This window comes from Hakea prostrata, chromosome 1 (genome assembly GCF_041222555.1).
Source record: "Hakea prostrata isolate BN-2017 chromosome 1, UWA_Hpros_2, whole genome shotgun sequence".
Taxonomy (NCBI): Eukaryota; Viridiplantae; Streptophyta; class Magnoliopsida; order Proteales; family Proteaceae; genus Hakea; species Hakea prostrata.
In genome coordinates this window covers 26172107-26195261 of record NC_142600.1, presented here as the reverse complement: position 1 = coordinate 26195261, position 23155 = coordinate 26172107, and the positions used below count along the sequence as shown (strand labels likewise).

Here is a 23155-nt window from a genome sequence, read left to right as displayed (position 1 = left end):
AATCTACCAGCGAGTAGGTGATTCCTACGGCTACCCAAGAGCAATGGCTCTCACATAAACTTCTCTCTATATCCTTTCTACTCATCCTCCCCCCTATTTATAGCAATTACATTCCTATCGAATTAATTAACAAAATCAGCCTACTTCGAGTAGGACTCTTCAAAAGAAACCTAACTGTAATGTAACTCTAACCTAGATGTATTATGACTCTTGACTCTCTAAATCTAATTCTAATAACCTTAACGCAGAAGGACTCTTCATGCTTCAAATTTGCCAGTCGCCTGAATGCACTAGGACTCTGTTGAAAACGACAGGACTCTCTTCACTCTTCAAACTGTCAATCGTTTCCTTGGGAGTGCTTTCCTTGTCGAATATAGACTCTTGATATCGGGGTAAAATTTTGGGAAGTTTTTAAAAAAAATAGTGTTGTGGGGGGGGGGGGGGGGGGGGGGCAGATTTTTTTTGGATTAGCTTGGACTGCAATGTATGCGATGTACATGCTTTGATAGAGTGAAGCCCAAGGCCTAAAAGTCTCAAAAGTCATTGGCAAATGATTTTGATCCCCTGTGCTAATTTTCTTGTACCTTGAATAATTTTGGCCTGCTTTTCTGGTTTTTTTCTTGCGATTCCTTGTGCTTCTATGGTCCTGTGATCTTCTTTCTTGCTGCATTTTCTGCAATGGTTCTGTGATCTTCTTCTTCTTTGATTACATATGACAACTGTTACATAAACCATTACATAAAACATGTTTAGTCTGTAATGTCTTCCTATGTAGATATATAAAAAAGATTTGCATCTACAGATATATTCATCCCAAAGCATACTCTTTTTAACAGCTTCACAGAACCAAGCAGAAAGCGGAAAACCAAGTCAAGAAACATAACCACGTTTAGGATTTAACTAGAAGAAGCTCCTGCGATTGTATACATTACAAATTCATCAAACTAGATAATTTATCATCCAGCCACTACATATTACTGCTATTGGGATATCATTTAACAGAATACAAAACAACCAAAAAAGAACCAAATTAAATACAAAGTAATATAGCATCTACTAGATTTACACAATTCACTGCAGAATATGTCTATGCTCATTGAGGATGGCAATCTACTACAAAAACTGGGAGACATAATTAGAAAGGATTTTGTCCCACTTCTCAAAAGCTCCCACACCCACACCTCACTATTCCTGCTTTTAAAGTTAAGTTTACAAGGTCAGGGAAACACATCAAATGATTATAGCTCTTGGATCCTTCATAAGGTTCACCTGCGAGATTACAAACATGCCACTTATAACAGATTCAAGAAATTCCCAGAACCACCAATGTGTATTTAACAATTTGACAAGAATAAAAGAGAAAGCAGTCATTGTTATCTCATCCACTTCTTAATCAGAGTCCAAGTAGGAAAACCCATATCATCAAGCATGCAAGTCAAAGAACAACAGGAAGTCCCAAGTCCTTCTACTATATCAATTTAAAATTAAAAGAGGATAGTGCATGCAAATAAACAAGGCATATCAAATCAACCAATACTAGTAAGAAAACCCAGCAAGCATGCAAGTCAAAGAACAATTGAAAGACCAATATCCTTTCTTTATGCAATGGATAAATAAGGAATATCAGATCAACGATAACTTAAGTTGTTAAAGTAAAGAAGTTGGCCTTGCCGTAGTGAAGAGCAATAACCAAAAATCTACACTTCGGATGCTAAATTTCTTATTGTATCCTGCATGCATATCAATGCAGTCTTGACTAGAGATGATATCTGAAATCAAGTAACAGATTTAAGGTCATAAAAGTTTAGTCTATTGATTGAAGAGGGCAGAACCCTCAACCATTGAACAGGTCAGAATTATACCTTTTAGTTTATAAAAATTCAAATGTAAAAATACAAGGGATTGCAAAAATTCAGTGCCAGACCTTCTATTCCATGAATAATTCTGTCCTACACAAGGGAGGGGAGAGAGGAAAGAGCAACAGGTTTTTAGCACTTCAAACATCCTTTAGCTGCACAAGTCAAGGTGGAAACAGTAACTATTCATTTGATAATTGTGATTTGAAACTCAAAACCTACTTTAAATAGAATAGATTTAACCAACAAATCAGAAAAAGAGAAATCCCAAACAAAGTACTCACAATTTCCAGAGGTGTTGCTAAACTAAATCCAGCTGGACTGCATCCACTTGCAAGGGAAATATAACAAAAGGGAAGTGAAATTAAATCCCTCCTAAAAATGAAAGTTTTGTAATCACTATCTAACATGTTTGTGTGATCAACTCCAAATAATCCCAACTGTGGTTATTAAATCTTGCTTCACTTTACAATCAAATTCATTTGATTTGTAAAGTTAAATAAATATTACACCTGAAAAGGTTCTTCATGCCTGGTTAAGGATGGTATGTGTGGAGGTCAGAGCCAATGGAAGCCCCCCTATCAATTCAATACATAGAAAGCAGAGAGGTCATTGCATGAGTGTGCAAAAGAGGTCATTTCATCTGGGAATGCTAGCGGAAACTACATCCCCAGATGGAAACATTCTCCTAGAGTAATATACTAAATATAGTACTAAATCTTAAGTAGGTTACAAAATAACATAGGCTATGAGTACAAATGAATGTTCCTCTTTTATTTGTTTAAAACAATTTCATTTCCCTTCCCTTCCATTACATTTACTTGCAACTCCACAGAGCTTTGATGGACCTCTTGTTCTATTTATGTAGACCATGCTAAACAATCCTAAAAGGCTACAGCACTCTTTATTCAAGATTCTGATTTCAAGAATTAAGCAATGAACGTTCCCATCAACAGTTGGCAGCTTACAAGATTATGGCAACAAAAGAAAATATCTTTTGGGCAGAACTAAATTACCTTCTAAGTTTATTACCGGATCAAAATCACAGTAATATGAACTGGTAACTGTTCTCTCAATTCATGACAGCATAGTGCATCGGTTGATGAGGTGAAATCAGAAATCAGTCATATCCATCAATCAGATGACCAAATTCCCCAAAAGCAATGGATATTGGATTAAACAATATCTAGTTTATAAGTTCAAAAGGAGGCTCAACTTTCAATCTAACCTGTTAGCCATATCTAAAGAGCGAAACAATTGGTACCACGTGGGCATATGCAACGAAACTGAACCCATTGAAAAGGCAATTACGGATTCATCAGTTGACAAAGAGAAGCCCCTGCAAAATCAGCAAATCCTGCTCGACAGTAGTCTAAGATATAACATTCTAACATGCATGAGAAAAGAAACTTTATATGAAACAAGAATAATGGGGACTTATGTTTACACGTGCATGAATCAAGTAGTTGTCCCAAAACAACCCATCATGTGCACCAAAGCTGGTGCTGCTCAGTTTTCAACTTGTTCTTCTCTACTGTTTACAAGCATTCATAAGCTGAATGATGCTAGAGACTACATATATGATAAGCAAAATCAGAAGCTGCTAACGGCAATAGAGACATAATCAGAAAACTCAGTTATCTTTGTTGCGGTGTTTTCTTGCCAGGGTTAGAAGAATAGCATTCTTGAGATTATCTGCTACTTGCTTTCCCCTCTTTAAAATCCAAGTCGGCCTCTGCAACCACAGCCTGATCTTCTGCTGCAAGAAAAGTAGACATTCGAGCTCGAAATATTTCTAGCTTTTTGCACAACAAAACTCCAGTTGATTAGCACATATGCTAAAAACCCAGTAGAGACACATGGACACACCAGAGTATTAGAAGAGAGTACCTCAGTACCATAACATTTACCCTGGGCATTTCACTCTTCTGAAACTTATTTTTCCCAGAGAAGCACTGGAAAATGTCAAATTCAGGAATCTCTGTTGCAATGTTGAAACTCAATGCTGTCAAACTTGTCTCAGAGGCAAAGTTGGGTCCCGCACACCTGAACCGAGGGTCTGGAATTCCATTATGTTGATTGGACAGTGACAGAAGGATCACTTTGGAAGTTGTAATAAACAATAAAATGTGAACTAGCAGCAGTAAATAAAAAAAGGCTGAGAAAAGATTTCCTATACACATTTGACTTTTTGAATCCAAACCTTTTCTACTTGGTAGGAACAATATTCCACAGAGAATTACTCCAATTTTCAGCTCAAAGTTTTTCTCGCTTGAAGAGAATGCCTAGAAATGAGTTTAGATGACTTGATGAATATTTAAGCCGGTTAAGATCTGACATCATCTCAATGATCCTCATATGATGGCTATTACATCTCGTGTGATTTACAATGATCAGATTCATGTATAGATACAAGTTGCTGACTTGGAACAAAAGCTGCTCAAATCAGACCTTGTTAAATTCTGTGATGTGGGTTTTACACATTTCATTCTGTATTGTTATTCTAATGCATACAAGGCAGAATATGAGGCAAGTACCAAACAAAAAGCCAAAAGTCACCCACATTCATCGTTTGCAAGCATTCAATCTTTAATGAGTACTAAGAGCAAATGGATGGAAATATCTATCACCATTTGTAATTCAAAGAGGAAAATTCATTGAGTTCTACAAGGCAGCATCATTCACATTCATTTCGAAAAATTCCACTCCCGCAACTTCTTTAGCGTGGGATTCAGAGACCTAAGCACAAATTTATAGGCCTCAAGAAAGTTTGAATTTATGACTCTAAATTATAAGGGAACTTTGGTCTTTACCAATTGAGCAACCCCTTGAGGACTTTGCAGATTTCATAAACAAAAGTTACCAATAGCCCAAGTAATCAAACTTACGCCTGCGTTCCCCAATAGCTGCTAGACATTCATTAGACACAAAAACCCAAGTAGAGGATAATGGATAAAATACAGATTTTCTAATTGATAATCTGACTAGATTTCACAAACGTGGGAAAACCATTCTCAACAAATAAGGAACTTTGAATTATAAGAACGAAAATCCAAACCTATAATACCCCACAAAATCAAAATTCACTTGGTCTGCACGCTCACTCCTTCCTTCCCGGCAATAATAACGGCAGTGGCCATGTCGAGAAACAATCCATGCTCCACCACTCCTTCAAATGACGATATTTCTTTCCCTGCCGCTTCTGCTTCCTTGATTGGAGTCTTGAAATACAGATCAACAATATAATTTGAATTATCAGTAACGTAAGGCTTCCCATCTCCATCCACTCTGAGCTTTGCATCGCACCCTTCTTCCTTGAACAATTCCTGTAACCTCGTCAAGTTGTACTTCCAGCAGAACTGCACGACCTCTACGGGCATAGCGAGGCCGCTACCACCGAGACCAGTAACCAATTTTGTCTCATCAGCCACAACAACGAACTTGTCCGATGCTGCCTCCACCATCTTCTCTCTCAGCAGAGCACCACCACGTCCCTTGACCAAGTTGAGCTTTGGGTCGACCTCATCGGCCCCATCGATAGCAAGATCAATGTGAGGGTGATCGTCGAGCACCGAAAGGGGAATACCCAGTGAGGCAGCTTGCTCAGCGGTACGCTTCGATGTGGGTACCCCCACAATGTCCTTGAGTTTGCCCGAATTGTAAAGCTCGCCAATTTTGGCAACAACGAAAGCCGCAGTGGAACCAGTGCCCAGACCTAGGACCATGCCACTGCTAACGTATTCAACAGCTTTATCTGCAGCCAGCTTCTTGAGGTCATCTTGGGTGAGAGGTGGAGATGGGGAAGGAGTGGAGAAAGCTCTGATTGACAATGAAGCATGACGAGGGGTGCGAAAGCTCAGGGACGAAGGGCTTCGCGGGATAAGACGGGTCGCTGCGTTTTGGATAGTGGAGGAGGAAGATTTGACAGAAGAAGGGGAGAGAAGGGATATGGATGCCATTGAGAATAGAGAGTGACGATCAGATCGAAGCAGCAGAGAAAGGAGAAGAACGGAAGGTGTAAAGTGGCTTTTCTTCTGTTTTCTCGTTTTCTGTTGGCCTTTAATAGAAGAAGACGAGGTTCTGAGGTTGTTGATGGGCTGTGTGTGATGACGATGAAAGCTTAGAGATTTTCAGTAGTGTTTTCCATTTAGAGTCAAAAAACAGTGAGACTTGAGAGTTAGCACGTGAGTCCGTGACAAGGCTGAAGGGGAAATGACAGTATTACCACCCTAAATGGCTAAAATGCCTTCCATGCCCTCTTCGAGGTCCTGACAGGGAAGCCCTTCACAAATCAGCGACGCAGCGGCCATTGCGTTGTTCTTAAGACTTGAACAGAGAAAAGATTCTGGTTCATTTCCCAACGCTATAAAAGGAGGAGAGAATATAGCAGTCCACTCTACACTACCATATCCAATTCCCATCCTTTCTGGGATTTTCGTCTTTTCTATTGTAGAGTCATCTTTTGATCCGTCTCGCCATGTCTTCGGAATCCACATCTGCTGTACAAAGATCACAGGTAAAAAACCCTAATCCAGTCTTCCCCGTTCCCTGTTTTTGCTTACATTCTCAAAGTTGTTCCTTTCTGGGTTCGACAAAAGAATTCTTGATTAGACACAAATCTTTTTATCAGGTGGATCTATTGGACTTCATTGATTGGAGTAGTATCGAATGTCTCAACTACAACTCCAATCATTCCCTTGTCAATGCCCTGAAACAGGTAATGAAGCGGATGGATTGGTTTTGCCATATTTCATTTCTGTGCCTTTTGTTTACCCCATTTCTTGTACTCTTATATCTTAATCAATTTACTTTTGTTCTTTTGTTAGGGTTACAGAGAAGACGAGGGCCTGTATCTGGAGAGTGATGCGGATGAACAACTCTTGATTTACATTCCTTTCACCCAGGTCATTAAGCTGCATTCTATCGTTGTCAAGGGTCCTAACGAGGAAGGTGATTAATTAGTGGGTTCATCCCCTTTACTTTCCGAAGTTTTGTCTCCTCCCGTTTGCAAATTTTAATCTGACAGGGTTGCTGTCTCTTTGTTGGAGTAATTACTGTTGATTAGCGATTTTTTTTACTGTCTTTTTATTTATTGCTTACTTTTTTCTTCATTTTCATTATAGTGAATCAGTGATGGCGACTTTGTGCTCTTTTCCTTGTATGAAATAAGTCTTATCCTTAAGCTGCTGTGCTACTTTGTTTTTTGTTAAACTGAAAACATTTGAATCTAGACTTGATATGATTCAAGTAATAGTTAAAATAAATAAATAAATAAATAAGAATGAATCTGAAGTCTGAATATGATATGCCTTGCTCTCTCTTGAATAGTGGATTTTATTTACTTAAGATTTTGTATGTGAAAGATTCTTTTGGAGCGGCCGGGGGGGGGGGGGGTTTGTTAGGCTGACATGTTGTAATGATTCATGTAGTGCAATCAGATGGCTACATACAGACAGTGATTTTTATCCTCCTTTGGCAGTTGTTGGCTGGTTAACACCAGTGATCACTAGCATGGAAAACGTAAAAGTAATTCAAAATTTTGTTGCTGCTTTTTGTGTATGTAGGCAAACATGTTGTCACAGCCTTAAAGGCCCACAGACCAAGCTTACTAGCTCATGAGCTTGCACATTGGGCTATGAAGGGTCCATCATCTTGACATAGATTGGAAACTCAGAGTGGTCAGTAACATCTCTTTTCTTGGATTCCGAGACGAGATGCCATAAGATTTATTACACTAGGTATCTTGATATCTTAGTCAGATCTTGTTATATCTCAGAATTTTATTGTAGTTCAGTAATGATGTGCTTTCTTCAAACCCAAAAAAATAAAAGTGGAACAACTTGATTTTTTGGTTGACTGAGTTGGACTCAGAATCTGATTCTTCAATTATGCTCCTAGAACTCTCCACAGATGTAAGGAGTCTAGATATTGCTAGAGATACCTCTACAGCCCTTAGAAGAAATGAAGGTTCTAGAGAAGCATGTAAAGATTGTAAATAGCTACACAAGGAGGGGACTTCTAAAGTTCTCTAAGCTGCAAGAATCATCCACAAAGGATATGTGAAGTTTTAGTCTCTAGAACTAGAATATTCTCCATTGGACAAAAGATGCATACAAATCCCAGCCATTCATAGCTGGTTGGGGTCCATATGAACAGAGGTGCTCTCGTTTGTTCTAGGCACCTAGCAAGTAAGCACTCACGCATTGTGAATTTAAGTGTAATTCAATTGGACTCTTTTCGTCATCTAATTTCTTTCCCCAATTCCCTGAAGAAGTCAATTAAGGCTGGATTAGTGCTAGCAGAAGTTCTGAGTGCCAATCCTGTTGCTTAGAAAGATATGAGGTTGTGACAATTGCAGTGTCAAAGTTTTTAGTTGTAGGGGATCATGCTTGTTGGAGTTGACACCATGTCTACCTCTTTAGATGTGCATGACATGGTGATGGGCAAGAATACCTGGAATGAGTACCAGTCTAAACAACAGGAAGTGTCGGAGCCAAGACAAGTCCATCAATGTTGGGGTTCCTATAAACTGATGTATAGCTTGGTTGGAACTGGCAATGATGGAGGTCAAGGAGTTCCTAGATCTTATAGAGTGAAGTGGGGAGGAGCTTGAGGCTGCATGGTGAGGCTCAAGAAGGGAGCTTGGAGGGTGAGCATGCAAGGATATGGACATTACTTTTGACCTCATTGGTTCAATGTCTCTATGGTGGTATAGGAGGCACACTAGTATTGAAAGAGGACCAAAAGGGGCCCGGGCGGGAAGGGCCCCCCCGGGGGGGGGGGGCGGGGGGGGGCCCCGCCGCGCCCCCCCCCCCCCCAGTTCGAGAAAGAGCCGGATACCATAGATACATGTAGCTTTCTTGGCTAGGAGTTTGAAAAGACTCAAACACATGAGGTTTATCAGGGGCTATGTTAAAGAGTTCTTTAATGGTCAAGGTTCCTAATATGCCTGGTGAAGAGTCCTCTTCAACTTATGGATAGTCTCCAAGTTTGGGCTTTGCTGGAGCTGCAACACCGTGACATGCAAATTCTTTTTCTGGCCATAGCAGCAGCAGCAGCAGCAGAGTTGTTAGTGTGCTTTAGAAGAGAAGAAAGTCCTAAAGGTAAGAAGGGATACGATGGGAAAGTCATACAGTTATTGGGTTGGGAGGGAGATAAACCTGCAAGCCCTATCCAACCCTAGGAAGGCTTCAGTTAAACCCTGACAAGCTAAGATGGTTAGGACCAAGTATGACAAGAAGGATGAGTTCATGCACAAGGATTATTGTTTCCTTTGCAACAGGCCATACTGAGTTGGTGTTTGATGTGAACACAGGGACCCCCTGTCCAAAATGGCCTCAATGATGGATCCAAGAAGCTGCCATAGGCTGGCCGAACCCTACAGGAGGGGTATTTTGGTCATTTTAGCCCCAATTTACTCCTGAATTTTATTTAGGATTTATTTTAGAAATTCGTTGAGTTAGTTTGAGTCTAAATTGGATTTGTTTTGATTATTCTATTGTGAGTTTGAAGTTGTGTTTGAAAGAGTCTAGTTTGATGTTAAGTTAGTTACTTGGGTCTTAAGTCATCTAATTCAAGGTTGTCAAAGCATCTGCCTAAGTGGCCGCCTTGTCGCCTTGGCCCATTTTTGGGTCAAGACGATTTGGCGTCGCATCTTTGCCTAGGTGATGCCTTGGTTTTCATTGCCCTCTATCACATAGCATCGCCTTGACAACCATGATCTAATTAACATGTCCTTAGATAGATAAAGTAATTATATAATGCGATTTCAATCCAAGGGCTGGAATCTTGTAGTAATTTTATTCCTTTTTAAGTTAGATAAGAGTCCACTTTGTTATGTAATGGAATCCTTATCTGACAAGGATCTCCTAAGTTGAGTATGAGTCTTTTATTTTAGACTATAAATAGCCTCTTCATTGTAAGCTATTTTCAGTTTTCGATGAATAAAGAATATTGAGTGTTATTGCCTGGTGTGGCAGGATTCCTTTGAGGGGGACCCTATGGTTGTCAAGAAGCATTCTGATTTTTTGCATTCTTCAAGAGCATTCGAGCATTCAAGCATTCAAGTGCTAGTTGAGTTCTGCAAATTCAGCCATCACCTTCAACCTTCAAGAATTTAGTTCAACGTTTTCAAGTAAGTAGAAGACCCCCACCCCAACCCTCTCTGCTTGCAGCCCTCCCCCACATACCTCCTTGTCTGCAACCTTCACAGCCCCTTCCCCTCTTTGTTCAGTCCTAGAGAACTCTCTCTACCTCGTTGCATATACCCTCAGCCCCTTTCCCTTCAATCTCCTGCATTCCCAGCCGCTACATAAAACCCTAGAGTCCCTCGCTTCCTATCTTCTTTCCTATGGTGCCCAATCCCAGCCCCTTTAGGATTCATTGATGCCTAGCCCAAAAAACCTCCATTCTACCCTTGTTAGAGTCGCATCATCTTCTAGGATACAGTTCTAACCTTGGTTTCTCCTATTCAGCCGTATTTCTGGAGTTTGAAAAATTCATGCACTCTGTCTTCTCTAAGAAGAATTGCTGAATTTTCTGAAATTTTAGAAAAATCTTAAACTTTCATAATTTTGCCTTTTCTTCTCTGAAATAGTTCCTAAAATGCAAAATAGTGACATCCCTAGTTCTAAACTGCAGAACCAGCAACCCAAACCCTTGGGTGAGGGACAAAGTAGTAATTTTCCTAGAATGTGGCTGCCCAGGAGATTCCAACAAGGGTTTTCTAGGGTTTCTTCAACAATCCAAGCCTGTTGATAATGATTTTCAGCTCTATACTTTGATGAAAGTTGAATTTCAGATTTGAAAATTCAAATCCTAGGTCAACTAGGATTCCACTAGGGTTGGTAGAAGCTCTAGGTTGTGATTCTGCAGTTTAGAACTAGAGATGTCACTATTCTGCAGTTTAGGAACTATTTCAGAGAAGATAAGGCAGATATATGAATGTTTATGGTTTTTCTGAAATTTCAGAGAAGTTTGCAATTCTTCTTGAAGAAGATGATGTGTAGGAAATTTTTAGATTCCAAAAATAGGGCTGATTTGGGGAAAGTAAGGTTAGGACTTCTCTAGAGAATGATGTGACTCTAGCAAGGGTAGAATGGGGGGGGGGGATTTGGGTTTGGAATCCATGAATCCTAAAGGGCTGGGATTGGGTGCCGTAGGGAAGAAGGAAGGAAGGGGAGGGACTCTAGGCTTTGATGGAGGGGCTGGGAATGTAGAGATTGAAGGGAAAATGGCTGAGGGTATATGCAATGGGGTAGGGAGGGTTCTCTAGGCCTGAACAAGAGGGGAGGGGGCTGTGAAGGTTGCAGACAGGGGAGAGTATGTGGGGGAGGGCTGCGGACAGAGAGGGTTGGGGTGGGGGTCTTCTATTTACTTGATAATGTTGGACTGAATGCTTGAAGGTTGAAGGTGATGGCTAAATTACTAGAACTTGAATGCTCTTGAAGAATGTAGAAATTTAAAATGCTTCTTAACAACTGCAGGGTCTCCCTCAAAGGAACCCTGCCACACCTAGGCAATAACACTTAGTATTCTTTGTTCGTCAAAATAACTTACAATGAAGAGGCTATTTATAGCCTAAAATAACAGACTCAAACTTAGGAGATCCTTATCAGATAAAGATTCTATATGTAACAAATTGGACTCTTATCTAACTTAAAAAGGAATCAAATTACTACGAGATTTCTAACCCTTAGATTGGAATCTTATTACATACTTTAAGTTATCCATTTAAGCACATGCTAATTAGATAACTTAAGATCCAAGAAACCAACTTAACACCAAACTGGACTTTTTTGAACACAACTTCAAATCACAATAGAAGACTTAAAACAAATCCAAATTAGACTTAAATTGACTCAATGAATTTTGTAAGGGTCTGTTTGGTTACTTGAGTCTGGAGATTTCAAAAATTTAGAGATTTCAAATTTATGTAGTCATGGTTCATAAAAGTAACGTTGGAGGGCAAGAATCCATGTAGCCGACCCCATTTAGTTGGGACAAGGCTTATTGTTGTTGTTGTTGTTGTTGTTGGTTCATAAAAGTAACTATTTGGTTAGCCTAAATCTTTGGAATGAAATCTATAATTTCATCTGAAAAAAAAAAAAAAAAAAATCTACGGAGTCATGTTTCAAATATTTAACGCTCAGAGGTTTCAATTCATACCCATAAATCTACAGCTTCGCATTTTTAGTGTAAAAAGGTAAATCCCTAGATTTCATGAATCCAGGGATGCACACACCAAACGGGTATAAATCTCCCATTTGTGAAGAGATTTGAAATCTCTGGATTCATGTAACCAAATAGGCCCTAAATAAATCCTAAATTAAGTTTAGTAGTAAATTGAGGGCTAAAATACCCCTCCTGCAGGGTCCGGACAGCCTATGGAAGCTTCTTGGATCCATTCCTAGAGGCCCTACTTAGGGTTTCAGACAGGGGGTCCCTGTGTTCACATTAGTGTTGCTCAAGAGGAATCTTCTTAATGCTCTTTTCAAAGAGAAGAGTGGAGATGAAGCACATATGAGATCCCTACAACAACTTAGTGCCACCAAAGCCAAGACAGCTGCCTCCTAGAAGAGGCTTATCTATGTGGAGGCACATAGTTGAGACAGATGCTATGCACATCTTTGTCTCGAGGGAAGAGGTGGTCCCTTTTTCCAAATTTTCTTATCTTTACAAATGGATATACAAGTGATCGCTAGTCCCTTTGCTTTAGATGTTGTGTGTAATCTAGAACTGGAACCATATTATTGTAAAAACCCTGCCTATGCTGACAATAATAGGATAACCTTTTGCTAAGTCAAATCTCTCCTGCTGGATTCGTGAATTGTACGAACTGGGAACCTCCAACCACCTTTGAAATCACCTATTTTCTCTGGCATGGTATACGTGACTCTAAGATCCAAATTTCCAACCACTGTAGCGGATTCCTTATGCTTGGTGCATTGGTCAAAGCCCACTTGCTGAACGCGTGGTCTCGAGTACACATCCTGGAAACAGCCTTCTCAAAATAGTGTTTAAGCTGCTAAATGCGCCTTGTGTACTGGGACCTTTTTATAGCAGATTCCCTGCAATCTGCACACATTTTGGAGTGATGCCACCCATAGAACTCAAGTGTTCAAAGGGTTAAAAACATTGTTTAGGGTTGGTAACTAACTTTTGTATTAGGACAAAATTTAGGTGCCTGCTTTGAAGTGACCTCATAGGTAAAATCCCTCCACTTTTACACAATAGACTTCCCTCTGATCTTCTATGGTTATCAACTTTGAAGTTGTGACTGCTTTGACATGCATATTCATGGTTCCCTTCTAATTCCTCTTATTTTTGGTGCTAGTTTTCATTATTGTTTATGTTTAAGCCCTGCTTCTACTTGTGGGGGCATAGCTTCCACATTCTCTCTCTTGTCATGCAGTAGAGGTAGTGTGCAGTTTGTGGCAGACACCCTTTTTGCCTTGTATATCCTCAGTTATGGTTATTGATTGCTAATATATCCATTGTTTGTCAGATTTCATTTGTTTAATTTGTTTTCCTCATTAAATATGTTCATCTAGACTATAACTACTGACTACATTTGAAGATAACTCATATGGGTGATTGTCTTTGTGGGCTAGGTCCCAAGAATGTGAAGCTCTTTGCGAACAGGGAACATATGGGTTTTAGGTAACTTCAAGGATGATTACTTCTATGAACAAAATCTCTGATTGAAAGACATTTTAATTTCTTTGATTCATGCAGTATTAATTCTGCTGGTTTCTTTCTGCAGTAATGTGTCTGATTTTCCTCCTAGTGACGCTGCTGTGCTGTCCCCAGAAAATCTTGAGGTAAGGATTTTCTATTCAAATGCTACTGAAAGCAGTTGTTCCAGTCAACAAATGGATTTTTAGAATGGTGATGTTATTGTTGTCAACAACTTCTGTTTCACTTCTTAGGGCAAGCCAGTTATCTTAAAGTATGTCAAGTTTCAGAGTGTTCGTAGGTACGTGTACACTTCTCTGTGCAAGTGTACTTTTTTCTTCCAATTCTCTCTCCCATGTGTAATATATTGCTGGTAAATAAATTGATATAGTTGACATAAATTTGGTTCAGCTTGACGATTTTTATTGAGGATAATCAATCTGGTTCTGACATCACAAAAGTTCAAAAAATTGTTCTCTATGGAGCAACGTAAGTATTCTTTCTATCATCTTCCATTTTTTTTTTAAAATTATTTAGTATCTTTATTTTCTTCATATTTGCATTGTTGAGGAGCTGGCTTAGTGTTGTTTTTGTTGTCTTATCATCACTGTTAGTCTCTGATGCAGTTGCTTTAGATGTTAGTCTTCTAGGGGTGCCTGTGCTTTGGCTTTGACCGGGAGGTGTTAGTTGCAATCTAATGAGCCAAAAGTGACTTTTTGGGTATTTTTGATCTGTTCATTTATTTTCTGACGTTCATTGTTAAGAGCCTTACCTGCATCCCCAGTTCTGATTGAAGATGTTTCTCATCATGGACATTGGATTCGTTTCTTCTGTCACTTGTTTTGACCACAGTACTATAGATGCTCAAAGCTGAGATGATTGTCCTGTTTTTCCTATCACTGAAATCGATTGTTAAGGCCTCCATGAAGCTTGCCCAATCCAACTTCGGCCGGCACCTCTTGTACATCCAATCTAACGCATCTCCTTCCAAGTATTGAACAGCTACTGCCAACCGTTGGTTACCCTCGATGTGGTGTTCCCAGCAAAACAACAGGATCTCCAATAGCCGTCTATGCACATCCTCTTCACCTGAAAACCGTGGCAATACCATCACTTCCCTGGGATCGAACTCCTCTGATGCCAGTTGATAAGAAACTTCTATTCACTCTAAAAATCAATATGAAAATACAAGAAATACAAGATAGAACTAGTTTTAATGGTGCCAGTCACCCCCACACCCAAAGGTGCCCCTCAGCCTACAGCTGCCCAACATAACTCCAAAATCCCCTGCTCAGTCCTCACATCTTTTCCCTATTTATAACCCCTAATTAACCCTAATTCCCTATGTCTCTCCTCAATGTAGCTTAATACCATGATCCCAAGGCCCTAACAAACTGTTATATCTTTTCCAACTTCTGAAGGGAATCAATACTACATAGTTTTGATTGTTTGATGGTTGACTTTTGGGTTGACTTTCTGAGGGATATTATGTTCCCTTTTCCAATTGTACTCTTAGTTTCTTCTGTCTGTATATTTATATACTAGTCGTAGAGCTCCATATGATTTTGCTGTTGAATAAAATTATCTTTTGCCACCTTTATGTCCCGTTGGATTAAGAATATGCTCTGTTACGCTATGCTATGATTGGTTGATGAGTTGTCAGCCTATTTCCTAGGGGATGCTTGCTTCATATCTTTCTTCATTCCTGCGATGTTCTAGTCTATGCCTTACTTTGGTAATTTTTGGTTTCTGTTAATTCATTCTTCTTCTAGTTGCTGAAAGTTTAACTCTCAGTTTCTAACTCAAGCTTCAGATTTGGTCATTGGACCTCGTTTTAATCTTTGATGTGAAACTGAATGGGAAAATGATGACTTGTGTCTCAGGAGACCACAGACATGTTCTCTATTTATGACAAAAGGAAAAATGAGTGATTACAAGTACCCCTAAAATACCCTTAAATGCGCATTATAGCCTTTCCTGTCAAATTAGTGATATTTTGTCTTTGTTCTACTTAGTTTAAAGCTTTTTGATTCCAAAGCTGCTCTCCATGATTCTAATTTGGTATTAATCCCCACTCGAGTCTCATCAATCAACACAATATCATCAGCAAAAAGCATACACCAAGGGACCTCATCTTGAATGTCTTTGGTTAATTCATCCATTACAAGTGCAAAAAGATATGGGCTTAAAGTTAATCATTGATGTAGCCTAACTGTAATTGGGAATTCATTACTTTGTCCCCCCACTGTTCTTACACTTGTCACCGGATCATCATCCATATCCTTAACTATATCTACATATTTACTTGTAACACTTATTTTCTGTAGTACTTGCCAAATTAATGCTCTAAGGACTCTATTATAAGCTTTTCTAGGTCACTAAATACCATATGAAGGTCTTTCCTACAATCTCTATACCTTTCCATAAGTCTCCTAATTAGGTAAATAGCCTCCATTGTAGATCTTCCCGGCATAAACCCAAACTGGTTCTCCGTAATTGTAGTTAAGTGTCTCAAATGGGTATCAATTATTCTCTCCCATAATTTCATAGTATGGCTCATCAATTTAATGCCCCTATAGTTATTACAGCTTTGAATATCTCCTTTATTTTTGTAAATTGGAACCACGACGCTTCTCCTCCATTCATCTGGCATTTGGGACTAAATGTGAAGTTTGTCTTTTAATTTTGGAATGGAGTGACTAATGGATGGAATGATGGATTGAACGAGAGGGAGCTGGAACGGATGGAATGATGGATCAAACGAGAGGGAGGTGGAGTGAAAATAAAGTCCTATTAATCCAATCGAGTTTTTTGAGATGGATGATGTATAGCCACACCCTTGTGGGGTTCCAGCAACAATTCAGCATGGCAGCTTGATGCAAAGTTGATCTCATATTCAAGGGTTTCTTCCAGTTTTGAACAGCACAGGAATTTTCACCGCAAGTTTTGAGCAAAAGAAGAAAGACGAATAGATGGATTCATCCCTCTTGGCAATGCTCTATCAGCCCTAGGATTTAGTAGTTGACAATGACGCCCCCTACACCCTAGGTGTTTAGCTATAACAGCTAGGTCGTAGGTTATCTTATCACTCAAATTGGGCAAGAGAATAACATACTCTAAAGAAAAGCTTCATTAATTAATAAATTGATGGTGTTTGTTGTTTTCTTTTTCCTTTTCTTTTGTGTTGTTGTCATTGTTGTTGCTGTTGGGGGTTGGGGGGACAGGGTGAGTGCAGCCTTGCATAGAAGAGCTGTGGTGCTTGCTCTTCAAGTTACGTGGAAAAATAGAAACTAGAAAGGGTGAACTCAGTGCCAAAGGTTTCTGCACAAGGCAATTATGACTCGATAAAAATAAAAAAATAAATTCCTAAACCACTCTCCCAAAAAAGAATGTAAACAAAATTGAACCTTCTAAAGTTTTTCACATGAGTTGCTCTTGGCCTTCATGTGAACACTGTTTTGGCCCTTCTAGAAGATCAGCTGTGCCTATACAACCAGGTCCAGTTGGTCCAATTGAAGCTGGTTTGGTTCTCACCAGGTTCTATGTAGCGGCAAACAAAAAACAGCTCTCAGCTATTTTATTAGCCAGAATAAGCTGATCTGGCAAAAATAGCATTCTTCCAGGTAATAGAAATATAAACTATATGAAAGAAAGTCTAGGGTAATCTTGGCATTTTAGGACAGAGGTACAGATTTTAGTAGTTAGAGTGGAATTTTAGATTGAATAGATCCACAAGTTCTGAAGGGGGCTGAGTTGGTATGCATTGAGCTCTAACCTCAATATATATTGATTCTTACACACACACAAATATATATGTTGTGGAAAAAATTCTCAGTTAGGTTGAACTAAGGGTCTTACTTCATGTAAAATCAAACCTGTGCTTGCCAAACATGAAGTTAAATCTTGTGGGGGTGAAAACCGATCCCTGATGAAGTCTACCTTGTAGCTGGGCTTTTTAGTTGTGATTCTTGAATGGGATATTTTTCACCTGCTAGCACTTATGGAAGGCTAAGAATTCTATGCTCCATAGACTGGATGGGGCAAATGGCACAACTTCGACAGTAGACTGCTTTTATCAGTGTTAGAATGGAGATTCTGGTATCGTTGTTTCTGGATGTGTTTATGTTTTGAAAGAGAGTTTACTAGTTTGGTTTCCAACTTTTCTATGGTTAGGCTTGTAAGGAAAAATGGGATGGTATGCTGGTTGTGGGGGTGGTCTTTTGGTCCTAAAAATTAATTCTTAGATTTATATCTTTGTATGTGGTTGAGATTAATTGGCTATCATTCTCTTCTCTTAGAATTTCCATCAAAGATATTGTTAACAAGGGTCCTACATATTGGGTGGGGGAGACTTAAATTTCTTGTCAGGTAATAGCCTTGGGAGCAGGCCACATGGAGGAAAGAAAGGCATGGGGGGTTACCATAACCAAGGAAAAACATTTCGGCGAAATATCACTGAAACATGGTGATATTTTTCCGGTTTGGTGAGTAGCGAACTGAAAGACCCTCCTAAAACGACATTAACCAATAGCACTGGAAAATGCCTAACCGACGAAATGTCGGCGAAAATTTCTGCTGAATCTGTGTTTTGAACCTTTAAGGTTTCTTCACGTTAGCAGACAACATAAACCCAGATGAAAAATGAGGCTTTCTAGTCTGCACCTAAATCTTCTAATTCCACCACATTTTGTATCCTGGGCTCTCTGTTTTTTCTTCTTCACAGACATGGATTTTCTTCTCATGGAGGGTTTTTTCTTCAGTGCCACAACGGGGGAAGCAACCCTGTTCAAAACCAGACCTGTCGATGTCTCTAAGTGATTCAACCACCTTCCCTGCCGGAAATTGAGAACTGCAAGTGACCCAAGAGTGGAAAACACTGCCTGATCATAAGCAAGTACCGCCGCCTCAAAAGGAGAAATACAAAAGGATGCAAGTAAGAACTAAGAAGCAGAAACGAAATCAAAGGTACTCACTGCCAAAACAAGAAGCAGTGTATTTCTCCTTTTGAACTGCAAAGCCGTTCTCTCATTTTAAACTTCAAAGCCGTTCTCTCAGTTTAAAAGAAGTTTTTTGTTTTAAAATGCAAGCAAGAAGCAGAAACTGGAAGAGAACGAAAACCGGAGCCGAAACTACCCCCAGAAATGTCGGCAAAATGTTGCCGGCATTTTGGGGTTTTGCTGGTTTCGCCAGCCAGTGAACCCCCTTTTGCTGGCGATTTTTTGCACCTTGACCATAACCTACTCCTAGTGGGGGATAAAAAAGGGGTGAAACTTGAGAAGAGGCATTGATTGTCTTATGAGAGTTTTGGGGTAGCCTTTGACTGAAGTGCAGCCTATGCTGTAGGGGGTGACTGGTTCCATCAAAACTGAAGTTATCTTTCATATTTTGCTTGATCGATTAAGAGGTTCATATCAAATTGGTACCAGGGAGTGTTGATCCAAGGGATGGTTATAAGGCGAATGGTGGCCGAGGTCGATAAAATCAAGTCGGTAAAGCGTGGGTTGTGGGGTCAGGTATTGGCAATGGAATCCAATTTGGAATCCTAGCCCAGCACATGGAAACAGAGAAGAAACGTAACCAGAGTTCAGTGAGGAAAGTAGAGCTTACCTGCAGCATGGGAAGGCCTACTAGTTGATACACCGATGCTAGAAATGGCAGAGGAGAGGGTAATGAGAACACTGCAGCCTTCATCTAACTGAGAAGAGAAGAGAGGGGAGGATGCCCTTCATCACGGAGAGTACTCGCAGAGGCGACCTCAAGAACTCTTACCGATGCAGATCAGCACAACCACAGAAGACAGAGGGAGGTCTGGGAAGCTCATGATAGCTGCTGGAGCTTGGGAAGAAAGTTGATTCAGAAGGGCGTTTACGGTTGGGGTCGACAAAGCGATAGTGTATGGACCTAATGCTCTGGCCAGATGATGGACTTGGCCTAGTTCATAGAAGTTGAAAACTGGGCCCTCAATTACACTTGGAGACCTCTACGGGCCCAGCCCATCCCATTAACCCAAGGGCCAAGCCGGGGGTGCACTAACTTGGGTCCAACTAATGTAACTGGACCAAGGTTCGATTCCTGGACCAGTTTGAACCATGGAATCACCACAGAAATGATCCAACCAAACCAAAAATCAAATGAACCGTAGTTCTCAACATCCCAAACACGAGCATGCGCCCTGCCATGACAAGAAGGATTAGGATGGGTTGAGCTCCCCCTGGGATTCTATTTACTCCTGCCAAATGTTTGAGTATCACTGGCTCTGAGAAGGGTTAGGATGGGTTGAGCTTTCACCTGGATTCCATTATATTGTTTTTCTGGTTTGCATTTTTCAAATGCTTAGCCAACTGAATGGCCAGAAACTAGTAGATTCATTCAGGTGATTGTCTTTCCCTGATAACCCCCCCCCCCCTCTCTCTTCCCTCTTCTCCTCCTTTTTCTGATTGGTACAAAGATTTGGGCATTATTCTCATGGCTGCCATGGAGCATAATTTTTCTTCTTTGGATGAGTGAAGTTTTGCCTTAAGCCACAGGCAAAGAGCACAGGGTATTTTCAACTGTGTATTGTGGGGGTGGGGGCAGGCATTCACAGCCATTGATGGCTGTACTTTTCATGCACCCATGGCAGGAAGCCTTTCTCGTTTGGGAAAATTATCAGCTTATCCAACACCTCGTTCTCCTTGATGGTGTTGTCTTTGCTACCAGGTTCCTCTAACGCACCTTGGGTTGTCTATATATTGTGACAACTGTAGGCACAGGATTAGTTCTTTTGGACATTTTTGTGATAGTTGTTGGGGAGAATTTTGTCAACAACATATGATGGTGACCAAATATAAAGTATTCGTTGTTTAGGGTGTTTCAACTTTCAGCATATGGTTGGTGAATAGGTTGTTGCAAGTTGATAAAATTTCTTGGTATGTTTGGATGACAAAAAACAGGAAAAAAGATTACTAGGGATTTTATAATAAATAGAAAAGAGAGAGACATGTCCTCATTATTAATGTCATCTTGAGTTTTATATCTTATTTATTTATTTATTTATTTATTTTTTTTTTGTAGTCTTTTGAAAGCATACATTATGTTTGTAAGGCCGAAAGAAAAGGAAAAAACATAATAAAACAAAGGGTAATTTTCATTTGGACCCCCTGAGGTTTAGTCTATGTCATTTTTAGTCCAAAAAAATCGAGACTTTGCATCTGCCTCCCCTGTACTATAAAAAAAAGTCAATATAAAGACAAATTAATACTTTTATGACTAATTTGCCCTTTTATTTTTTATTTAAGTAGAATTTTAACTAGATAGATGAAGAGATTCTCCCTTCACCCATCTTCTTCATTGATTGAATTGAACAAACAGCATTGCAAACAGTTTGACAAATAACATGTTGGAAAACATACACCCATCGAGAGTGCTTGGCTAGAAGTGGGGTATGATTTTGGAGAAGAGATTGACATTGTTGTAGCAGGTTGAGTCTGGATTCTTCCACGATCTGATGAGCAACGGAAGCGACGATCAGATAACAGAGGCGCCCCCAGTTTTGCAGAGTCAAAATTAACATCAATTCACCCCAAATTCGTTGGAGATTGTCCCAAACCACCGACGATCCTACTCTGTATCAAGTGTTGCAGAGCCGATCGGCCATAGAGAGCTCGAAGGTGATTACAATGCATAGAACCCCATCAGATTCGTATCTAGGCCAAGAAGTAGCCCCCAGTTTGCCCATTCTGAATTTTACAAATCAGTGACGCTGCACCGAAATTGGTAGTGAGAGAGATTCATAGCTCAACGTGCCCTTGGATAAGTGAGACAAAGAGCGAGCCAATGAGGCTTTTTAAATAGTGATCGAGAGAGAGAAGAAGAATGCTCTCTTCCTTGAGGACTCTCGATCATCCATGCCGTTTTTCTTTTTTCGCTTGTCTATTATCGTTGCGATAATAAAAAGAGCAAAAACAAAGATTTGTGCCTTTTCAATTGCAACCAAAACAAACTTTAGATATTTAGTTCCTCCACCGGGGTTTTACCTCTTGCTATCTCCCATTGAACAAAGAACTTGAATGATGAAGGAAGCAATCCGCAGCCTCTCTCTCGTAAAATTAGAAATCCCTTGAGATAATTTAGTAGATAATGTTTGATTCTTCTCCACTAATTACAATGCATAGAACCCCATCTTTAAAAGAATCATTCTTTGCTTCCGTTAATTACTCGGTCGTCACCGTGGATCTGATCTCTGTATAGTCACCGCTATTGCTCGTCAGATCGTGGGAGAATCCAGACTCAACCTGCTACAGAGCGATCTCTTCTCCAAAATCATACCCCACCTCGCCAAGCACTCTCAATGGGTGTATGTTTTCCAACATGTTATTTCCCAAACCATTTCTGTCTGCAAGGCCGTTTGCTCAATTCAATCAATGAAGAAGATGGGTGAAGGGGAATCTCTTCATCCATCTTGCTAAAATTCTACTTAAATAAAAAGTAAAACATAAAAAAGGCAAATTAGTCTTAAAAGTATTAATTTGTCCTTATGTTGACTTTTTCAATAGTACAGGGGAGGCAGATGCAAAGTCTCGATTTTTTTGGACTAAAAATGGCATAGACCAAACCTCGGGGGTCCAGATGAAAATTACCCTAAAACAAATGTAATGAGGATAATAATATCTTTTTTTTTCTTCCTTCCCCCCTTTTATTGTCTTCTAAACATGCATTTTAATGTAGCTTTTCTTCCATTTCACTGGAGCTTAAGTTTTGTGGTTAATTAACCTCCAATGTCTCATAAAGACTGAATCCAGTTTTAGTCTTGGTTTTGGATTGCGTTTCATTTGATTTTGATCTTGTAAAAGTCTGGTGCAGCTGCAGTAATTTTCTATTAGCAAGTTACTGTTACGCCCACCTCCACATCTCTGACTGTATATTTAGTGAAGGATCCTCTCCCATAGATAAGGCCTGTACTATTTTCCCTATCCCCATCTGTGTCTGTGTATTTGGTGAAGGATCCTCTCCCACAGAAACTGCCTTACACAAATGTGACCATGTCATGCTGTCATTTTTATGGTTTAACCAGTGAAATCATGTGACCTGATCCGAATCTTGGTTGGGCCCTGACTTCTGCTTTTGAATAATATCATGAGTTGCAATCGTCAAGGGTGTGAATTTTGGGCAAAATTTTGATCTAATTCTGGTCTGAATTTACGTTGACTGTACTAATTTTCCTGTTCTCTGCTTTATAACTTGCATGTCTGTTAATGTATATTGCAAGGTCTGGAGTTGTGGATTTGTTTTTTAATTTTGTGTAAAAAGAAAAGGAAAAAAAACCCATGCTTTTCTGTGACGCAGGGTGGAAACTACTGACATGAAAGGGTTGAAGAAGATAGATGATGGGCACTGAAACAATGGGAATGAATGGCAAGAACTGGGAAAGAAAATCGAATCATGAATACTTTGTATTAATCAGACCGGAGGGGAACCCTTCTCTCTCTCTCTCTCTCTCTGTATCACATACACTTCTGTAGTTCTTGGAAACACTTAATTTGAATTTTCGATTTACGTTGAAACCTCAAGAGTCTCTGTCTTTTAACGGGAAGAAGGGCAAAACTGAAGACAAACATAATCATATCTCCTGTAGGCTGGAGACT

General features: G+C 39.8%; 2 protein-coding genes across 2 annotated transcripts; one reads left to right on the top strand and one right to left on the bottom strand.

The window, feature by feature from the left end:
• Nucleotides 1-501: 501 nt before the first annotated feature.
• On the bottom strand, nucleotides 502-5988 carry EMB3119 (Ribose 5-phosphate isomerase, type A protein). Its single transcript, XM_089137136.1, has one exon. The coding sequence runs from the start codon at nucleotides 5813-5815 to the stop codon at nucleotides 4940-4942; it is 876 nt and encodes a 291-aa protein (XP_088993262.1). The 5' UTR covers nucleotides 5816-5988; the 3' UTR covers nucleotides 502-4939.
• Nucleotides 5989-6139: 151 nt separating this feature from the next.
• Nucleotides 6140-22945, top strand: LOC149028495 (PITH domain protein (DUF1000)). The gene is made up of 8 exons (XM_089137146.1): nucleotides 6140-6372; nucleotides 6487-6573; nucleotides 6683-6806; nucleotides 13469-13517; nucleotides 13621-13678; nucleotides 13787-13833; nucleotides 13944-14021; nucleotides 22857-22945. The coding sequence occupies exons 1-8, from the start codon at nucleotides 6334-6336 to the stop codon at nucleotides 22906-22908; spliced, it is 534 nt and encodes a 177-aa protein (XP_088993272.1). The 5' UTR covers nucleotides 6140-6333; the 3' UTR covers nucleotides 22909-22945.
• Nucleotides 22946-23155: the final 210 nt, after the last annotated feature.

Bases quoted from the DNA above. Each gene is read 5' to 3' on its own strand.
- LOC149028495 (XM_089137146.1), top strand. From the start codon at position 6,334: ATGTCTTCGGAATCCACATCTGCTGTACAAAGATCACAG. The intron at 13,518-13,620 runs GTAACTTCAAGG...TTCTTTCTGCAG, and splicing joins AGGGAACATATGGGTTTTAG to TAATGTGTCTGATTTTCCTC. The intron at 14,022-22,856 runs GTAAGTATTCTT...TCTGTGACGCAG, and splicing joins ATTGTTCTCTATGGAGCAAC to GGTGGAAACTACTGACATGA.
- EMB3119 (XM_089137136.1), bottom strand. From the start codon at position 5,815: ATGGCATCCATATCCCTTCTCTCCCCTTCTTCTGTCAAATCTTCCTCC.